We start from the raw sequence: 19,276 nt of genomic DNA, 5'->3' as shown, positions 1-19,276 counted from the left end.
TACTGCAGACCAACACGGCTAACCACCTAAAACGACCCCTTTTCTCCCAGTTCTTGCTCATGCAAATTTCCTAGTGGTACAGTATGCATTGACTGCATTGCCCCTGGAAGGTGTGATGCTGTGGTGAAGGTACAGTAGAGGCTGCAATGCCACAGCTCAGACTGTCCACCACTGTGACTTTCTCAACTTCATGCCCAGGTGAAAAGCTTCCGGTCGATTCATAGCAATCGTCCAGGATTTCACTAGGAGCAAGGAGTTAAATGAACCTCTCTGTATGTGCCCACAAAGCATCCAGCTTGAAGGGTCCAGTTTGCTGAAGGCTCATTCATATGAGCAGAAACTCACTTAACATTCCAAGCCAGAGCGGTACTTCCGGAAGAAACGGGACCCCAATATTCAGAGTTGCTATTCTGAACTTTAATATGGACACTAGGAAGAGAATTCTAAACGATAAAAGTCCAGTAGCACCTTTAAGACTAACCCACTTTACTGTAGCATAAGCTTTCGAGAATCACAGTTCTCTTCGTCAGATGCAAGAGAACTGTGATTCCCGAAAGCTTATGCTACAGTAAAGTGGGTTAGTCTTAAAGGTGCTACTGGACTCTTTTCGATTTTGCTTCTACAGACTAAAATGGCTAACTCCAATGGATGTAAACGATGAAGAGTATGTCAGCAGCTGCAATGCTCCAAATGCTCACCCACCAATTTGGGTCATATCCTGTTCACTGATCACAAATAGCAAGCTGATATTTTTTGGGGTGATCAGTTCAACTGTTTTTCACCTCGTCTATGGTTGTTTGCCAGGATGCCTTGCTGTATTCCTTACTAACCATGCAGTAGCACCAGGGCTTTTTTTCAGCTGGAACGTGGTGGAACGGAGTTCCGGAACCTCTTGAAAATGGTCACATGGCTGGTGGCCCCACCCCCTGATCTCCAGACAGAGGGGAGTTGAGATTGCCCTCCACCCTCTGGTGCGGAGGGTGATCTCAACTCCCCTCTGTCTGAAGATCAGGGGGCGGGGCCACCAGCCATGTGACCATTTTCTCCAAGGGCAACCCACTGAGTTCCACCACCTCTTTTCCCCGAAAAAAAGCCCTGAGTAGCACCCAATTGGCTTTTTATGCATGTGCGTTTCACACAGCCTGATTAAATTCTATTGCCCACCCACAGCCTGACATCCTTCCCACGTACCTGTTCCACTCAGCAGACATTTATTTAAATACAAACATCATTCACAGACCATATAAATCTGTTAAAACTAAATGCTTTATTTCAGTATAATCCTACCCTGTTAGTCTCAGTAGTCACTAGTGGCAACTCTGCACAGGTGAGATTTTGCAAAAATCCAGTGCAAACCCCTGTCTAGAAGGCATTCACAGCCGAGTGCCCCAGAGGGCTGGGTGATGAGCCCACATCTGACCAACACTTTTGAGTGTGGTAAGTTGGACTGTCAGACACTTCTCGGCAAAATTCATAGTTTAAATTAAGCGCATAGTCTATTGAGTCTATAAGAAATCCAAAAGCATTTTAACAGATACATGGCATCTTTCATGGTTCGTTTATATACAGCTTACTGATGAAGAAAATTGTTGAGGTATTAATAGCGCTCTCTTAATCCCCGAAGGAGACTCAAGCCGTATTATACTAACGCTCTTAACAAATGTCCATATATTTTAGCAAAAATCACAGAGAGTGCCTGCTCTTTGAAAGCAAAACAGCTTGTTACCTCAACAAAAAGATGCCTCTCTATCCATATTTGCCAAAGTAACTTGAGTGTGTGAGGGGAGAACATGTTTGCTTAAGCCTCTCACCCCCACCCTTCGAGTTCTCCTGTGCAAGTCTTTGCCCCAACTGGGCTCTGACAGAAACCTGTCTAGAGGAATAGTAAAGAATCCAGTAGCACCTTTAAAACGAACCAACTTTATTGTAGCATAAGCTTTCGAGAGCCACAGCTCTCTTCCTCAGATGCATCTGACGAAGAGAGCTGTGGCTCTCAAAATCTTATGCTACAGTAAAGTTGGTTAGTCCTAAAGGTGCTACTGGACTCTTTTACTATTTTGCTACTACAGACTAACACGGCTAACTCCTCTGAATCTATGTCTAGAGGGATGAGAGCCGGAAAGGAAGCAGAGGACAATTGGGAGTTGGGTTTGTTGACACTTCCTACATCCCATCTGTCCCACAAATCTACAGATTGTTTCCCCCTCATATTTACAGTTTCTAAGCACAGTGAAGTGCACATCTGGTTTAGTATGAGCTAAGCTGTAATGTGTCAGTATGTCCTTGATGAAGTGGCCCCACTCTTCTTCTGTGTCAAGTTCTAACAGTAGATGGGGTTTGAGCTTTCCACTAGGTAGCCATTTTCATTCTGGTACTCACCCCAAAGGGGAGGTCCCTTGTGCAGTGCTTCTGTTTGCTCTTCTGGGATCATGGCCAGCTGTACTAAACTAGGTTCTGTAATCAATTGTATGTACAATCATTAATTCTCAAGAAATGGGCAAGTCAAACTAAGCATGACCAATACACTTGAATCAACATTCTAGGTCCATCATAAAGCCCAGTTTATCCAGCATAAATCATCATAAATCCATCATAAACCTCTGAAGATCTGTTAGGTCTCAAGTTGAAATGTTTTATCCCCTACATGGAGCAAGATGACATTTAGTTAGAACTTTAAATCCATTTCTTGCATTCTAGCAATTTAAGATGTTACGGGACCTGTAATCCCATTGAGGTTCGTCTGTTTCACAAGAGATGTCATTTTCCAAACATCATAATATATCCTGCAGCATAAACTTGGTCTGATGCATTGAAAGGGCCTCTAGGTCACGACGTGCCATTGTAAGGTTTAGTCTTTCAGGTGCCAAAGAGTTTATTAACTAAAGTGCAGATGGGTGCAGATATACAACTGTGTATGCACAGAGGAAAACAATAAACCTTAGATTACTAAATGAACACACTTATACAGACTTCCAGTCTCTCAGCCTGAGGTTACCTTTCAGGCTAAACCAAAAGAGTCCAAATAATGTTCCAGAGTCTCAAAATCCAGAGACAGAAATCCTGTGCTAGCACCAATCTAAGTGAGCAGGTCCAGAGCACAAAAGCAGGTAGCAGAAATCCTCCGGCAACCATACAGGGTCCAAAAGTAATAGGGGTCTATTAGGGGAGTGCAAGCTAGAATGAAGACCCTTGTTTCATCCCAAACTGTAGCAACTGACCTGATCCTAATTAGCCAGTCAAGGACAGTGCACGTACTCTCACCCAGGGTTCTTGGCTAGAGTGATGCAGTTTAGGTGCAAGACCTTGAAGCTATGGCATCCTTGCACCTGCGTAGGACAATCCCAGCTCTGAAACTGCAGCGTTGTGATGACTTTACAGGCTTCTATCAGACCCAAAGCCTGAACTGAACCAACAACCGACTGAGACAAGTCAGTTTCTTGAGAGGGCCCTTTTTGACCCCCCCCCCCCCCAATAAGGCCACACTGAGAATTATGGGAGCTATGTGGGCAAAAGGTCACACAAGAAGGGGGCAGCCATGGGGAGGTGGAATCTGGCAATATTCCTCCTCCTCTTCCTTCTTGCATGAGCCGAAAAGTGGACAAAATTGACCCGGTGGTCAGATTCCAGGCTTCTGTGAATGGAGGGAGTTTATGGAAGTGATTTGCACTGCCTTTCTCTTCCCCCAGTCCAAGATCCCTCCAGAACTGCAACAAGAGGATGGATTGGTTGAAATCACCTATCTGTCCATTTACTTTCCTGAGCAGAGCAAGCTCCATGAATGGAGCCCAGTTGGAACTTTATAATAACAGCAACAACATTCGATGTATATACCGCTCTTCAGGACAACTTAATGCCCACTCAGAGCAGTTTACAAAGTATGTTGTTGTTATCCCCACAACAACAATCACCCTGTGAGGTGGGTGGGGCTGAGAGAGCTCCTAGAAGCCGTGACTAGCCCAAGGTCACCCAGCTGGCTTCAAGTGGAGGAGTGGGGAATCAAACCTGGCTCTCCAGATTAGAGCCCCGTGCTCTTAACCACTACACCAAACTTTCTACTCCAAGCATCTGTGTAGGTCCGCATGATCATTTCAAAAGACTCTGCACTTCCTGATTCCTAAGTTACTTCTCCATATTTTCATTTATAATTTTTCCCTATTACTTTCTGCTTTGAGATGTTCCATGGATAAAAAGTATAATGGCACTCAATTTCCATGTTGTGACACAACATATTAGGTGAAAAGGTTTCCGGAGAGAAACGCAACAAATAGCACATGCCCCAAACTTATGTATCTGTTTTCCTTGTGAAGAACTGTGCTTCAGACCTTTATCAGGTGGGTATGCAAACAGATAATGTGGTCCTCATTTATTTGGTCCTAGCCTATACAAGGAGTTCTGATGCACACGTGAGTGTGTGTAATCCCAATGTAATAATTCTCATGTCAAGAAAACAAGCGACGTTGCTCTCCCAAAGTGGGTCGTCCTAGATGTCTAGTCTCACTTTCTATGCTCGGTCATACAAATGCCACAATTGTCTTGGCTTTGCAGGCAAAGGAGATGCAGCAGATGGTGAAGCTAGAAGCAGAGATGGACCGCAGGCCAGCTACAGTGGTGTAAAGCTCCAGCACACAAACTGAAAATCCAACTCTCCTGTATTTCCAAAGCTCTGAGGATTGGAAGGTGGCCGCCTCTCCTCTCTCTCTCTCTCTCTCTGTCCATGGTGTCAAGTGTAGCAGCCGATCACTCACTATGAGCTCTGAGTTCTTTGCAACATGTGGTCTTTTTATGTTATTTTTGCCACTATAAGCCATGCTGCTTCTAAGGGGAGCAGGATTTTAAAATACTGTCCAGCTCCCCTTTTAATGAGATGGTTGTTTGTATTGGGTTCATCCACACAGAATGGGATAAGAGTCACCTGTACTTTCTGTTGTAAAATCGTTCACACTTGTCTGTTCTTGTGTTGGTATTCTTTTTTTATTATTATGCTTTGCCTGGGCTTCCTTGCCTTTTGAGAGCCAAGTGGGTTTCTTGTAACATTCAGCCCTGTGTCACAAGAGCACCATCTTTTAATTTTTTTAAAAAAACAGAGCTTGTAATGAATTCGACACCATAAACATCTTCGTAGAGGGAAGTCTTCTTGTCATTTTTTTTTAATCATGACAATGTGGAACGGTAGCAAAGTAAAATTAACTTTACATAAACACCACCTGTAAAATCAATGCAGTAGAGAATCACGTCGTGTAAAAAATTAGATCATCAGAAAGTGCTGTATGAGGTTCGTATGGCCTAAATGAAGTTGATGGTTGCTTCCACACACGTTGGATAATCCACTTTCAATACTCTTTAGTCAACATTTGGAACTGCTTTTCCATGGCCGTTTCCACATGCTGTTAAAGAGACGGTCTACTGACTGAAGGCTGGCGTTTTTTCCCACAGATTCCAGATGCCTCCGATTTCAAAGCGGAAGCAGGCAGCTTGTCTTGCGTCTAATCAGCGTCTTTTCTGAGACCGGGATTTCCCGCGCTTTCCTGTGCCGGATCAAGGACGCTGATTAGACGCAAGACAAACGGCCTGCTTCTGCTTTGAAATCGGAGGCATCTGGAATCTGTGGAAAAAAACGCCAGCCTTCAGTAAGTAGACCGTCTCTTTAACAGCATGTGGAAACGGCCCATGTGTGGAACAAAAAATCCACTTCCAAAGGATTGCTAAAGTGCATTGAAAGTGCATTATTCAACGTGTGTGGAAATGGCCGTTATTCTGAAAAATGCTGCTGAAATGATTGCCGTAGGTGGTCAGAAGACTGCCCGTGGGCCGAATCTACTTAGGCTGCAATCCCATGCATGCGTAATTGGCAGTAAATCCCATTGAATTCAGTGGTCTTACTTCCAAGTAGACCTGCGTAGGTCTGGACTAATAGTATGCTAACAAGTGAAGGCATTGTATCGTAGGCACTTTAACGAATGTTTACATTCCCTGTAACAGTTATAGTTTGGATCCACTTAAAGCCACTCCAAATTACTACAGTTCATTGTCTCTTAAAATGTGTTTAATATCTGTTGGGGGGGAATTTGTAACTGTGAAAATGTAAAGTATTTATACACATGCAATCACAATATTGTAGAGATTCACATTCCTGTGGCTACATTAACAACTGTAGTAAACAAAAACCTGTTTGCATGTGGTTAACACCCAGTTTTGACTTCAGTACATATTTTATGACTCACCGTCTTTCTCTTACTGCTAAATACGGAGTCAGTGTATGATACAGAATATTTGAATAATTAACAAAACATAAATAATATATATATGTGTATATGAATTATGTGGGCATTCTTAATACTTCTAGTTGAATAAAAAAAGGAAAGTATGTTAATTTAATTTTACACTATATATTTATGCAGATTTTCAGACTTTCATATCAGGAATAACCCTTTTTATGTCTGTTAGATAGCCAAAATTTGCTACAGTATTAATGTGCATGTTTCGAAAGCCTACTGTAGTTACAATGCAGAATGATGCATGTCGGCCTTCTGCTGGGGAATTGTCCATGCTACCAGCATCAAGGGATACGAGGAGTTCTAGAACAAATCAGATGACTGATTTCAGAAACACACCACACCAATCATTTTGCTGTATATGCTTGTACAAACTTCCACATATTCCTATAAATGACCTAATAAAGAGAGAATTGTGTAACTGTCCTGGAAGAGGAAACTTTCATGTTCTCTAATAAAAAAAAAAAATTCTAATGGGATATCTGGAAAACATGCATCAAGTTATTCTGAATTTTGTCAATCCCCCGTCACTTACCTGTGATAAAATTCTCTGAAGGTACCAGCGAAGCCAAAGGTACCGATTATTTTTGATAACGTCAACCAATTCATCTGATAAGGTATTCCATCCATCAGGGCTTTTTTTTCTGGGAAAAGAGGTGGTGGAATTCAGTGGGTTGACAGCAGAGGGGGCAACTTTTGGCGGAAGGTGGTGCCCCTGGTACCATATGTACGTGCGCAAAGTGCGTGCACGCTCCCAGGACCGCACAATGACATCACTTTGGGTCAACTGGAACAAGGGAGTTTTTAAAAATTTAACTCGCCCTTGAAAAAAATGGTGTCACAGCGGCGCGGAGGGCTATCTAAACTCCCCTCTGTCTGGAGAGCAGGGAGTGGGGCCACCGGTCAAGTGACGATTTTCAAGAGGTTCCGGAACTCTGTTCCACCACGTTCCAGCTGAAAAAAAGCCCTGCCATCTATGGCTAAGCCATAAAGCCTGTAATGCTTCCCGGAAGAAAGGCTTGCAGCAACCTGCTCCACTTTTGACCGAAACCCCACTGGATTGACTCCACCTTTAAAACATGACACAGGCTTAAGTCTTAAGAGTTTGCCAGTAACAGGAGTTCCCGGGGGTGTTCACTCTTCCTCACCTGCAAGAGCACGCTTCACGGCACACACATTTGTACCCTGTCTGTTTGACACGATAGCCTTCCTCCAACAATCCTTCCTGCTCTCTCAGTGCTGCCAGAGTGTTTGACATTGTCCTGGCCCAGGCCAGAGGGCAGGGATCCCAGGCAGCTAGTGCCCCCCCCCCCGGCTATTGCAAAGTCACAGGTGATTGTTGGCTGTTCAGCCATGGCCTAGTCACATGGCTTGGAGCAGCACTTTTCAGGACAAAGGTGCTCAGCAGTAACAATACTGTGGTCGACAAATGAGAGGGATTTTCTTTCTGCAGTGCCTGCTGTGTTGTGATGCATTTCCTTCTGGCATGTGAATAGGACATGTCCTCGATCTTTGGATGGTTTTGACTTCCTCGAGCTTTTCAAGATGGAGGCCTGCACTACTATTACCACCAACAACAGCACATGGACGTTTCGACTGGGATGTTCCTGCAGGTGAAAGGATTTCTGCCTCTGCAGTGGTCCTTTTATCTCCTTCCCCCTTCCCACGGCAGCTCAAACGGCTTCATGGGGGATGGCTGCTGTGGGAGCCGGAAGGCAAGAAAGCTGTGCCCCATGGGCATCCGCAGAAACCGCTTGTTGGATCCAAGCCTTAGTTTTTTATTTATTTAAATATTTACGCTCCTCCCCCTTTCAGGGTTGTGTTCCCAAGGCAACTCGCATAACAACACATGCAACAAATTTAGAATTCCTTCCTGCTACCTCTGGGAGTCGTCTGTGGCCCCCTTGGCTATACAGGCGACGTTCCTCCCGACTCAAAATGGGGCCGGAGCGGTAAGCAGCCTTGTCCCAGTGGGTGGCGCTCTGTGTGGGCCAGGGCTTGAAGGTGGCTCCTTCCCAGAAGCAGCAGTGGGAGGAACAGGGTGAGGGAAGCGGTAGAGAATCTGTGCACTGCTCGGGGAAAGGGCCTCATCCTTTCTCCCTTAAGCATAGTAGCCAACCAGTGATGGATTCTGAGACGGGAGCAGTGTTCCCACTAATGTGAGCACGTGAGCAATTGCTCACAGATTCTGACCACTCACAGATTCTCGGCTGTAGCTCACAGGTGTTAACTCTCAGGTGGCCCCCCACTCCCACTGCAGAGTAATTTAGTTTGATATTTAGAATCCATGTTTGAATAACTGCTTGAATTGTCACTTCTAAGCAAGAAACAATACAAATTAGTTTGTAGTTTGTTTGTATGTTTTGTATGTTTGTAGAATGAAATATATATTTTTTAAAAAAGAGGTGCACTCAAAACTTTAATGAAAGTTGTTATTTCAGCTCACAAAGTAGATTTTTAGCTCACAACACTGCACACCTTAGAGGGAACACTGGACGGGAGGCCCGAGTGGTAGCTGAGCCCGCTGGGTGGGGGTGATCCCTGTGTTGTGCTAACAGCTGGCAGACCCAGGGTCAGATCCCCTCTCGGCCATAAAGTTCACTTCCCCCACCCCACAAATTTTTAATTTAACTTTTAATTTATTTATTTGGTGACTGCATTTCTCGCTGAGACCCAAGGCGGATTACATAGTGCAAGTCAATATGATCAACAGCTAGGACATTCAGTGAATAAATGCAATAGGGTATAGGTTGCAGAAATTTCAAAATAAGCATAATCCGAACACGGAGGTGCAACATTGCTTGGAAAAGCATAAATAATTAAACATGACATAGCAACACAAAATGACCTATTAAGAGCATATCTACATCAGCAGGCAATACCCAGTAATATACTCTACAGTCCCAATCCCTTTACCAAGTCATCTCTCTGGGCCAAGTTCCTCAAGCAGCACATGCCATAAGATGGGGGCTTCTTGCACATGTGCAAGAAGCTGTTGATTTTACCCAACTGCAGGGTGGAATCTGTCCTGATCAGATGAGCAAACCTGCCATGGTGGAGCATAGGGGGAGAGGCAGTCTTGCACATACAAGAGTCCTAGGGTTGTAAGTAGAAGTCTCTTAATTCTACTTTGCTGAATTTCTCCCTGAAATCTGGCAACCCATTTCTATTCTTTTTAAGAATTTGAGTCAGTTTCAAATCAATCCCTCTTTCATGAAGAGGAAAATTCAGTTTAGAACTCTTAAGAAGTAATGAATTTATTTATTTCCACAAGCACAGCTGAAAAATTAAGAACAAGATGAGCCATTGTGTTTAAACACTTGTATTTAAACACAAGTCAGACCATAGTCTTGCTGCAACAAACTTTTTTACTCTCTGTATCATATTACATGGCATTACAGGTAGAAATCCACAGTTGAGGCTGTCTACACTATCATATGGATAAAAAACCTCAAAGATAAATTAATGAAAAATCAAAGAGAGTTCGCCTTGAAAGAGGAAAAGAGAGTAAAATAATAGATAGTGTGATAATTAACACCTTGAATTGAGTTAGGTAACTGATGGGAAGCCAATGAAGTGACTGCAAAATATGAAGCATGCTGCCCCCCCTAACTCCTGATATTAAACAAGCTGTGATGTTCTGCACCAGCTGGGAGTCTCCAACTTGACTTTCAGAGTGCATTGCAGTAGTCCAGCCTTGATGTTGCCATTGCATAGATCCAGAGGGCCAGATCAGCCATGTCAAGGTAGGAGGCTGAAGATACAAGATCTTCTGCGGATAGCAAAAATATACCAAATCTTAGATTAATAAAGTGCCCAGTGCTAATATGTGAATAAAATAACAACTATAAATATCAACTATAACAATGTACACACAATATTTCAATGTATCCAATAAATATTCACAAAATCCTACTATATAAAAAGCTAAGCATATTCAAGATGACTCACTTCCTAAGCTGGTGCACCTCCAGAGGGCGCTGCTGTGGAGGGAAGCCCAGCTGAGGCAGCCAGAACTCCACAGAGCATGCCGTGGTGGAAAGTCCAGGCCAAAATCAGGTGCTGAGCAGGCAGCAATGCCTGCCCCCTGCCTTCACCCAGCTGGGATCCCAAGCGGAATAGGTGGCAATGCCCCCCCGCCCTGCACCCAGCTAGGATCAGGAGCAGAGCAGGAGGCAATGCACATAGTTTTTATAGTTGAATTACAACGGTGGTTTTTCAGACCACAAATTCTGGGTAAGGCCAGATTATAACTATGTCTTATATTGTGTTTTTGTTGTTGCGTTTTATTTTAGGGGCTGTTGGAGTTGCTTCTAATCCGTCACTTTGTGGGGGGTGGGGTTGGGTTGGTGTTGGTAGCTGCCGCGGGGTGTGGCATTTTGGTTGAATTTGGGTGTTCATTCGTTTCTTTAGTTTTGTTTTTAATCTATTTGGGTGGAATGTTAGTTGTGTTTGCGTATTCTATTGCTTTGTCTGTGGAGGCCTATACTGACACATGAGGTGATTTTTCGGTGGTTGTTTATGTAGTTGGCTATGGGAACTTGTTTTTTGCGTTTGGTGTTATATTTGGGAGGGAGGGGGTGATGGATGGGTTAAGTGTTGACGGGCCAGGCTTGTATGATGTTCGGGTAGATTTCAGTGAGGTGTTGTTATTGTAGTCTTCTGGTGGGCCAGTATTGTTATTATCTGGTTGTGGGTTGTTGTTAGCATTGTTTGTGGTGTTAAAGCTGACCTGAGGAATGGCATGTGGTGCTCTTCGCATTGTATATAGTTTTGTTCATAATATTAATAGAATGGTAAGTGTAGCAAATATTGTTAGGTGTGTGTGTTATGTGCCGTCAAGTTGTCTCCGACCTATGGCGACCCTATGAATGAAAGACCTCAAAAACGTTCTATCTTTAACAGACTTGCTCAGATCCTGCAAACTGGAGGACGGGGCTTCTTTTATTGAGTTAAGCAATCTCCTTTTAGGTCTTCCTCTTTTCCTGCTGCCTTCCACTTTTCCTAGCATTATTGACTTTTCCAGAGAATCTTGTCTTCTCATGATGTGACCAAAGTACGATAGCTTCAGTTTTGTCATTTTAGCTTCTAGGGAGAATTCAGGCTTGATTTAATCTTTTTTGCTGTCCGTGGTATCCGCAAAACTCTCCTCCAGCACCACATTTCAGATGAATCCATTTTCTTCTTGTCAGCTTTCTTTACCATCCAACTTTCACATCCATACATGGCAATGGGGAATACCATAGTTTGGATTATCTTGATCTTGGTTCCCAGAGAGACATCTTTATCTTTAAGGATCTTATCTAGCTCCCTCACAGCTGCTCTTCCAAATCTCAGTCTTCTTCTGATTTCTTTATTGCAGTCCCCCTGTTAGTTGATGATTGAGCCAAGGAATAGAAAATCTTGAACAACTTCAATTTCCTCATTGTAAACTTTAAAATTGTGTTATTGTGATGTTCAGTTGTAATCCTGCTTTGGCGCTTTCTCCTTTAACCTTCATCAATAGTTATTTCAAGTTTTCACTATTTTCTGCTAGTAATGTGGTGTCATCTGCATATCTCAAATTGTTAATGTTCCTCCCTCTAATTTTCACTCCACCTTCTTTTAGATCTAATCCAGCTTTCTTTATGATATACTCTGCATAGAGGTTGAACAGGTAGGGAGATAATATACATCCTTGTCTGACACCTTTGCCAATTGGAAACCATTCTGTTTCCCCATATTCTGTCCTGACAGTAGCCTCTTGTCCAGAGTACAGGTTGCGCATCAAAACAATCAGATGTTGTGAAACTCCCGTTTCTTTTAAGACTCTCCATAGCTTTTCATGATCCCCACAGTCAAACCTTTGCTGTAATCTATAAAATACAGGCTGATTTTCTTCTGAAATTCCCTGGTGTGTTCCATTAGCCATCGTAAATTTGCAATGTGGTCTCTGGTGCCTCTTCCATTTCTGAATCCAGCTTTAACATCTGGCATTTCTCGTTCCATATATGGTAAGAGTCGAATTCGAATCGAATCGAATACCTTTATTGGCGTAACAGGACATACATATGCACAGTCAGCAAGGAGACAACAACAACAACAACAACAACAACAACAAATCTCTTGCCCCATCATTTAAACCATTCTTCTCCTTTTCAATGCACAACAAAGAAATTTAGCCACAGACTCAATGATCCCGTGGTTATGTGTGGACAGTAAAAGGCATGCCTTACTGTTGTCCAACTAACCTTCATGATTTTGAAGCAAAGGTTCTAGATAAATGGTGCAGATATCACAATACAATAAGCAGTACAGGATAACATGTTCAGTACTTTCTATATCCCTCAAGCCACAGGCACAATACCTTGTGGAGTAAGGAATTTTCTTAAACCTCCCATGGAGTACCGCAGAAGGAAGAACATTAAAGCGTGCTAACATAAATGCTCTCTGAAGGTGAGGGGAAGTCAAACCAGAAAAATACTCTGCCAAAGAACCATTAGAGGAAATCCCCCATCTCATAGGGGAACATCTACCAGAGGCGAGGCTCCTAAGTTCTTGCATCTCAATATCTACAAGTCTTTGTTTAATCAAAGCAAATGCAGACCTCTCGGCTTCTTTATTAAAGGCTTCTTTATTAAAGGCTGTGATCCATATTGGAATGCCATAGAGAAGTTTAGCACTAATTTTATGATTAAACACTTTAAGGGCTGCTGGGATATATTAATTTCCCTTAGTGTAGAAAAAGCGAGTAATCGCCAATACGTTGTTGTTCATATGGTAAGAGTATTTGCTGTATAATTTTGGTCATCACTTTGCTTGCATGGGAAATTAACACGATTGTCGGATAGTTGCTGCTCTCCTTGGCATCCCCTTTTTTGGGGATTGGAATGTAGAATGAGCGTTTCCGGTCTGTGGGCCATTGTTTTGTTTTCCATATTTGTTGACATATTCTTGTTAAGATTCTGATGGACTCCATTTCTGTGGCTTGAAATAGCTCTGTTGGTATTCCAACTACTCCAGGTGCTTTGTTTTTCTCAATTGCTTTGAGTGCAGCTTTTACTTTACTTTCTAGGATTTCTGGTTCTTCATCAAAATATTCTTCATCAGAAGTATCTGTCATCCTTCCATCTCTTTTGTATAGTTCTTCAGTGTATTGTTTCCATCTTTATTTTGTCCTGATCAGATACTGTATTTCCATGTTGATCTTTCAATATCCCAAGCCGTGGCTTGAATTTCCCTTTGATTTCTCAGATCTTTTGGAACAAGTCTCTTGTTCTTCCTTTTTTGTTGTTCTCTTCTATTTCTTTGCGCTGGTTATTATAATAGATTTCTTTGTCTCTGCGTGCAAGCCGCTGAAAAGCTGCATTTACAGTTTTGACACTTTCTGTTGCCTTTTGCTTTTGCTTCTCATCCATCTTTAGCAATTTTAAGAGTCTCCTCAGTCATCCATTTAGGCTTCTCCTTTCTTTTGGCTACAGGAATAGTCTTTGCACATTCTTCCTTGATAATATCGCTGGTTTCAGCCCATAGTTCTTCTGGCTCACAATAAATTAAACTTAGTTTTGCAAATCTGTTCCTTACCTGGTCTTTAAATTCTTCAGGAATATTATTTTGATTGTATTTTGGCACTATGATTCTTTTAGTGTTTTTCTTCAGCTTTATTCTAATGTTTGATATTAGCAACTCCTGATCTGTATTGCAGTCAGCTCCTGGTCTTGTTTTAGCCATTGTTAGGTATATTTTAATGATTCCTTTGTGGAAATTTGATATTTTGTTTGAGGTCTTAGTGTTGAGAGTAGAAATTATTTTTGGGCTGAGTTTTTCATACCATAGGAGATTATTTAGTTGTAGGGTGATTTGTTGTCCTGTGTTTACTGTGTTGTTTGTAAATTTTTGATGGATTAGTGTGTTGAAGAATCCGAGTTGAGTGGTTATAGTGGTATGTGGTGTTTTTTTTAATTGTTGTGTAAGTGTCGTCTTATTTGCTAGTTCTGTAGCTGTTAGTAATCCTGTTAGTGTTACTAGAAGTGCTATGAGTTTGGTTGGTGTAGGCATGGATATAATTTGGGATTTGTTGGGTAGAATTTTGGATATAATTAATAGGCCTATAATTATGCTTCCAATTGCAAGGCAATTATTAGGGGGTTAATTTGGTTAGGACATATTTCGAGAAGTTTTAGGGTTGAGGCATATTGTGGTGAATTTATTTATATGTAGAAGATGATTCATAGGCAGAAGGCAGCTGTTAGGGCTGTTGCGATTAGTGGTGTTGTAAGGGCTCAGATGTTTGAATATGATTTATTTATTTATTTAATTCGATTTATACCCCACCCTCCCCACAGATGGGCTCAGGACAGCTGACAACATTAAAAAATACATTAAAATCACAAAAACATAAAATCAATAATAATTTTTTAAAAATCATTAAAATAGTCCAGGAGCAGGCTATTTAAACAAATATTGGGAGTCTGGATACGGGCATAGCAGATGGCTGAGGGCAGCCCCAGAAGAAGTGGTACTCTTAGATGGAAGAAGGAGGACACCCGCTGGCACTCAGCCGAAGGCCCGGTGGAACATCTCCGTTTTACAGGCCCTGCGAAATTGTAACAGGTCCCGCAGGGCCCGGATCTCCAGCGGGAGAGCATTTCACCAGGCCAGGGCCAGGGCAGAAAAAGCCCTGGCCCCAGTTGAGGCCAGACAGATGTCCTTCGGGCCGGGGACCACCAGGAGTTGCTTGTCCGCAGAGCACAACACCCTGCAGGGGACGTAATGGAAGAGGCGGTCCTGCAGGTATGCAGGTCCCAGTCCGTGAAGGGGTATATAATGTGCTGAGTGATTCGATAATGAGGTCGTTTGAGTAGAATCCAGCTAGAAAGGGTGTAACCAGTTAGGGTTATGCAGAAGGTTGTAATTGGTTGTGTTTTTTGTACACTTCCTATTTTTTGAATGTCTTGTTTGTCTATAAGGTTATGGATGATTGAGCCTGAGCAGAGGAAGAGTATTGCTTTAAAGACGGCATGGGTTAAAATGTGAAAGAATATTAGTTCTGGTTGGTTTCGTCCAATTGCTACTATTATTAAGCCTAGTTGGCTTGATGTTGAGAAGGCAATGGTTTTTTTAATGTCATTTCGAGTTAGTGCAAAGAGTGCTGTAAAAGTAGTTGTAATTGTCCCTAAACACAGGCAGATTGTGTTAACAATTTCATTTGTCTGTAGTAGTGGGTTTAGGCGGATGAGAAGAAAAATGCCGGCTACAACCCTTGTGCTGGAGTGGAGTAGGGCAGAAACTCGTGTGGGGCCCTCTATGGCTGCTGAGAGTCATGGGTGTAGCCCAAATTGAGCAGATCTTCCGGTGGCTGCTAGGATTAGGTCTAAAAGAGGGAGAGTTGGGGTAGTTTGGTGGTAGAATATTTGTTGTATGTTTCATGTGTTCAGATGTGTTGCAAATCAGGCCATAGCCAGGATTAGGCCGATGTCACTGATTCGGTTGTAGATTACAGCTTGTAAGGGAGATGAATTTGCATTGGGTCAAGCGAATCATCAACCAAGAAGCAGGAAGGATATGATTCCTACCCCCTCTCATCCAATGAATAGTTGGAATAGATTATTAGCTGTCACTAGGAGTAGTATTGAGCAAAGCAGGTTGGCAATGCCCTCTCTCCTTTTCACCAGGCTGAGATCAGGAGTGGAGCAGGTGGCAACACCTGCACCCTGCCATCAACCAGGTGGGATCAGGAGCAGAGCAAGTGGAAATGCCCATGCCCTCTTCACCCAGCTCAGATTAGGAGCAAAGCAGGAGGCAATACCCTCTCCCCTTTCACCTGGCCGAGAACAGGAGTGGAGCAAGTGGCAATGCCTGCACTCTGCCATCAACCAGGTGGGATCAGGAGTGGAGGATATGGCAATGCCCACTCCTGCCTTCACCCAGCTGGGATCAGGTGTGGAGCAAGTGACAATGCCCACCCCCCATCTTCACCCAGCTGGGATCAGCAGCAGAGCAGGTGGCAATGGCCATCCCTCACTTTTACCCAGCTGGGATCCAGAGTGGAGCAGGTGGCAATGCCCACCCCCCACATTCATCCAGCTGGGATCAGGAGTGGAGCAGGTGGCAATGCCTGCCCCCCACATTCATCCAGCTGGGATCAGGAGCGGAGAAGGTGGCAATGCCTGCTACCTGCATTCACCCAGCTGGGATGATGAGCAGAGCAGGTGGCAATGCCTGTCTGCCCTTCACCCAGCTGGGATGAGGATCAGAGCAGGTGGCAATGCCCGCCTGCCCTTCACGCAGCTGGAGTCAGGAGTGGAGCAGGTGGCAGTGCCCACCCCCAGCATTCACTCCACTGGGATCAGGAGCAGAACAGGTGGAAATGCCCATCCCTTCTTCACCCAGCGGATTAAGGCAAAGCTGATGACAATGCCTTCTCCCTCTTTCACTTGGCCAAGATCAGGAGTGGTACAGGCGGCAATGCCTGCACCCTGCTATCACCCAGGTGGAATCAGGCACAGAGCAGGTGGCAATGCCCGCCCCTGCCTTCACCCAGCTGCAATCAGGTGCAAAGCAGGTGGCACCTCCGCCATCACCCAGCTGGTATCAGGAGCAGAGTAGATGGCAATGCCTACCCCTTTCACCTGGCCAGGATCAGCCAGGTGCAGGAGGAAATGCCCGCTCCATTCACCTGGCCGGGATCAGGTGAGGAGCAGGTGACAGTGCCCATCCCCTTCACCCAGCTCGGATCGGGAGTGGAGCATGAGATAATGCCCATCCTCCTTCACCCAGCCTGGATCAGGCACAGAGCAGGAGGTAATGCCCGCCCCCAATTTCATCTGTCAGGAGTGAAGCAGGTGGCAGTGCCTTCCCCCTTCACCTGGCCTGGATCATGCATGCAGCAAGAGGCAATGCTCACCCCTCTGTTCAACCCTCCCGAATCAAGCACGGAGCAGGCTGTAATGCCCCCCCCCTCACTTCACCCAGCCAGAATCAGGCACAGAGTAGGAGGCAATGCCCATCCCTTCTTCACCCAGCTGGGATCAGGAGCAGAGGAAAAACAGATGGCTACTCCCCTCCAATCACAGGTACAACAAAGGACCAAGTCCACGGGAAGTAAAATGCAATACTCAACAGTAAATTTACAGTTGAGTATTGCATTTTACTTCTCGTGGACTTGGTCCTTTGTTGTACCTGGGATCAGGAGCAGAGCAGGTGGCAATGCCCGCCCCCCTTCACCCAGCCGGGATCAGGAGCAGAGCATGAGGCAATGCCCGTCCCTCTGTTCAACCTGCCAGAATCAGGTGCTGAGTTGGCAGCAATGCCTGCCCTCCCCTTCACTCAGCTGGGATCAGGTGCAGAGGAGGTGGCCATGCCCACCCCACCCCCACCGCCTTCATCTGCCTGGGATCAGTGACAGGACGAGCGAATGCCCAGCTTTCCGCCCTCCCCTTTCTAGAGCCTGTTGTATTTTTTCCCACCCTTGAGCTTTGCTGCTAGTGTATCAATAAATATATTCATATCCTATCAACACTTAAAGTCACAAATCACTATTTCCAAGGACCATAAAAAATCCTTTGACTCGTTGCCAAAAACTGCTTAAATTCAGTCAGCTGGAAATAAATAGTCAATGTCTTGTTACAGATCCAGAGGTAAGTCCACTACAGGTAAATTCAATTCACTACTTTCCTTGTACAGATATTCTATTCTTCCCAATACTTTACCTAAGTTCTCATCAGTCACCAGGCCCACTAACTGATCCACAATGCCTGTTTCTCTACAAACTGCGCTCCAAGCCACTGCTATATCAAGTTCAGGATTTGATGCCCATAATTGGAGAGCCAGTTTGGTGTAGTGGTTAAAAGCACGGGACTGTAATCTGGAGAACTGGGTTTGATTCCCCACTCCTCCACTTGAAGCCAGCTGGGTGAGCTTGGGCCAGTCACAGCTCTCTCAGAGCTCTCTCAGCCCCACCCTCCTCACAGGGTGTTTTGTTGTGGGGATAATAATGGCATACTTTGTAAACCGCTCTGAGTGGGCATTAAGTTGTCCTGAAGAGCGGTGTATAAATCGAATGTTGTTATTAATTTCCAACTGGATGCTAGCTCTACTCCTGTTTCAAAGTAAGACCAATTTTGTAGAAAACATTTTTGCAGCTGCCTTAACTTGCTTTTCTAGCAGTAGCGCTGGATCCAATATAACCCCTAGGCTCCTAACTATGGATGAACTTAACCCCATCAAAAGTAGGGAGCATGTTGTCCTTCAAGTTCTCCGCCTTCCCAACCGGCATTGCTTCCGTCTTGTCTTGTTCACTTGGAGACCTTGGGCCAGTCACACTCTCAGCCTAATCCCCCTCACAAGGTTGTTGTGATAGGAAGAGCTATGTCAACTGCCATTGTTAAGTGCAAAATTGCACTTGCAGCCCTTTGGCCTCTTATACCGGGTCTCATCAGCTCTTAGGGGACGGTTCCTCACCTGCAGGCTCCTGATCTAGCAGTGAACAGACAAGAGTCACAAGCAAGGATCCTTTAAATGGAATAAAGCTTTGTTGAAAACGTTTCTGCATCCAAGATAAAACTCATTCGCACTTCTCATTCACTCAAGGCAGGCCCAACCTGTTAGTTGCATTGCATGAAACGGCTACCAGAACAGGAGGACTCCCTTGACGATGGAAAGGAAAGCTCTGCCCCTGCTGGATTATATCTTCTTTTTTGTAAGGCTGGTGATGTCATGGTGCCCCGGCCCTTCTCTGCTCTTTCTCTTTTGCCCTCTCCCCTTACTATCCCACACGCAGATGCACCCAGTTCTTCCTCAGTCCTTTCTGACATCATCTAGGGCTCTGCTAGCTCATTGGCTCCAACTGTCTTTACTGTTATCTTGTAACACCAGAGGGGAGGGTTAAGGTAGAGGCTGACTGTACAGAAATGTTCACACATGTATCACATGATTGGAGTCTCCTAGTTAACTTAGATGGGAGACCCATGTATAGTGCATTACAATAGTCAAGCCTTGATGTTACCATAGCATGGATCCAGATT

At 44.3% G+C, this 19,276-nt stretch overlaps 1 protein-coding gene and 1 pseudogene across 2 annotated transcripts in view; one reads left to right on the top strand and one right to left on the bottom strand.

The window, feature by feature from the left end:
* PLCB4 (phospholipase C beta 4) overlaps window positions 1-5,393 on the top strand; it is a 263,529-nt gene extending 258,136 nt beyond the window's left edge. For both annotated transcript variants that reach the window (XM_054975769.1, XM_054975775.1), the window contains one exon: window positions 4,546-5,393. In XM_054975769.1, coding sequence (XP_054831744.1) covers window positions 4,546-4,634 — 89 coding nt within the window. In that variant the 3' untranslated portion in view covers window positions 4,635-5,393. The remainder of the gene's footprint in view (window positions 1-4,545) is intronic.
* Window positions 5,394-9,167: 3,774 nt separating this feature from the next.
* On the bottom strand, window positions 9,168-18,528 carry LOC129326195 (NADH-ubiquinone oxidoreductase chain 5-like; annotated as a pseudogene).
* Between the last annotated feature and the right edge of the window lie 748 nt (window positions 18,529-19,276).

This window comes from Eublepharis macularius, chromosome 1 (assembly GCF_028583425.1).
Source record: "Eublepharis macularius isolate TG4126 chromosome 1, MPM_Emac_v1.0, whole genome shotgun sequence".
NCBI classification, from domain to species: domain Eukaryota; kingdom Metazoa; phylum Chordata; class Lepidosauria; order Squamata; family Eublepharidae; genus Eublepharis; species Eublepharis macularius.
This window is presented reverse-complemented; position numbering and strand designations above follow the sequence as displayed.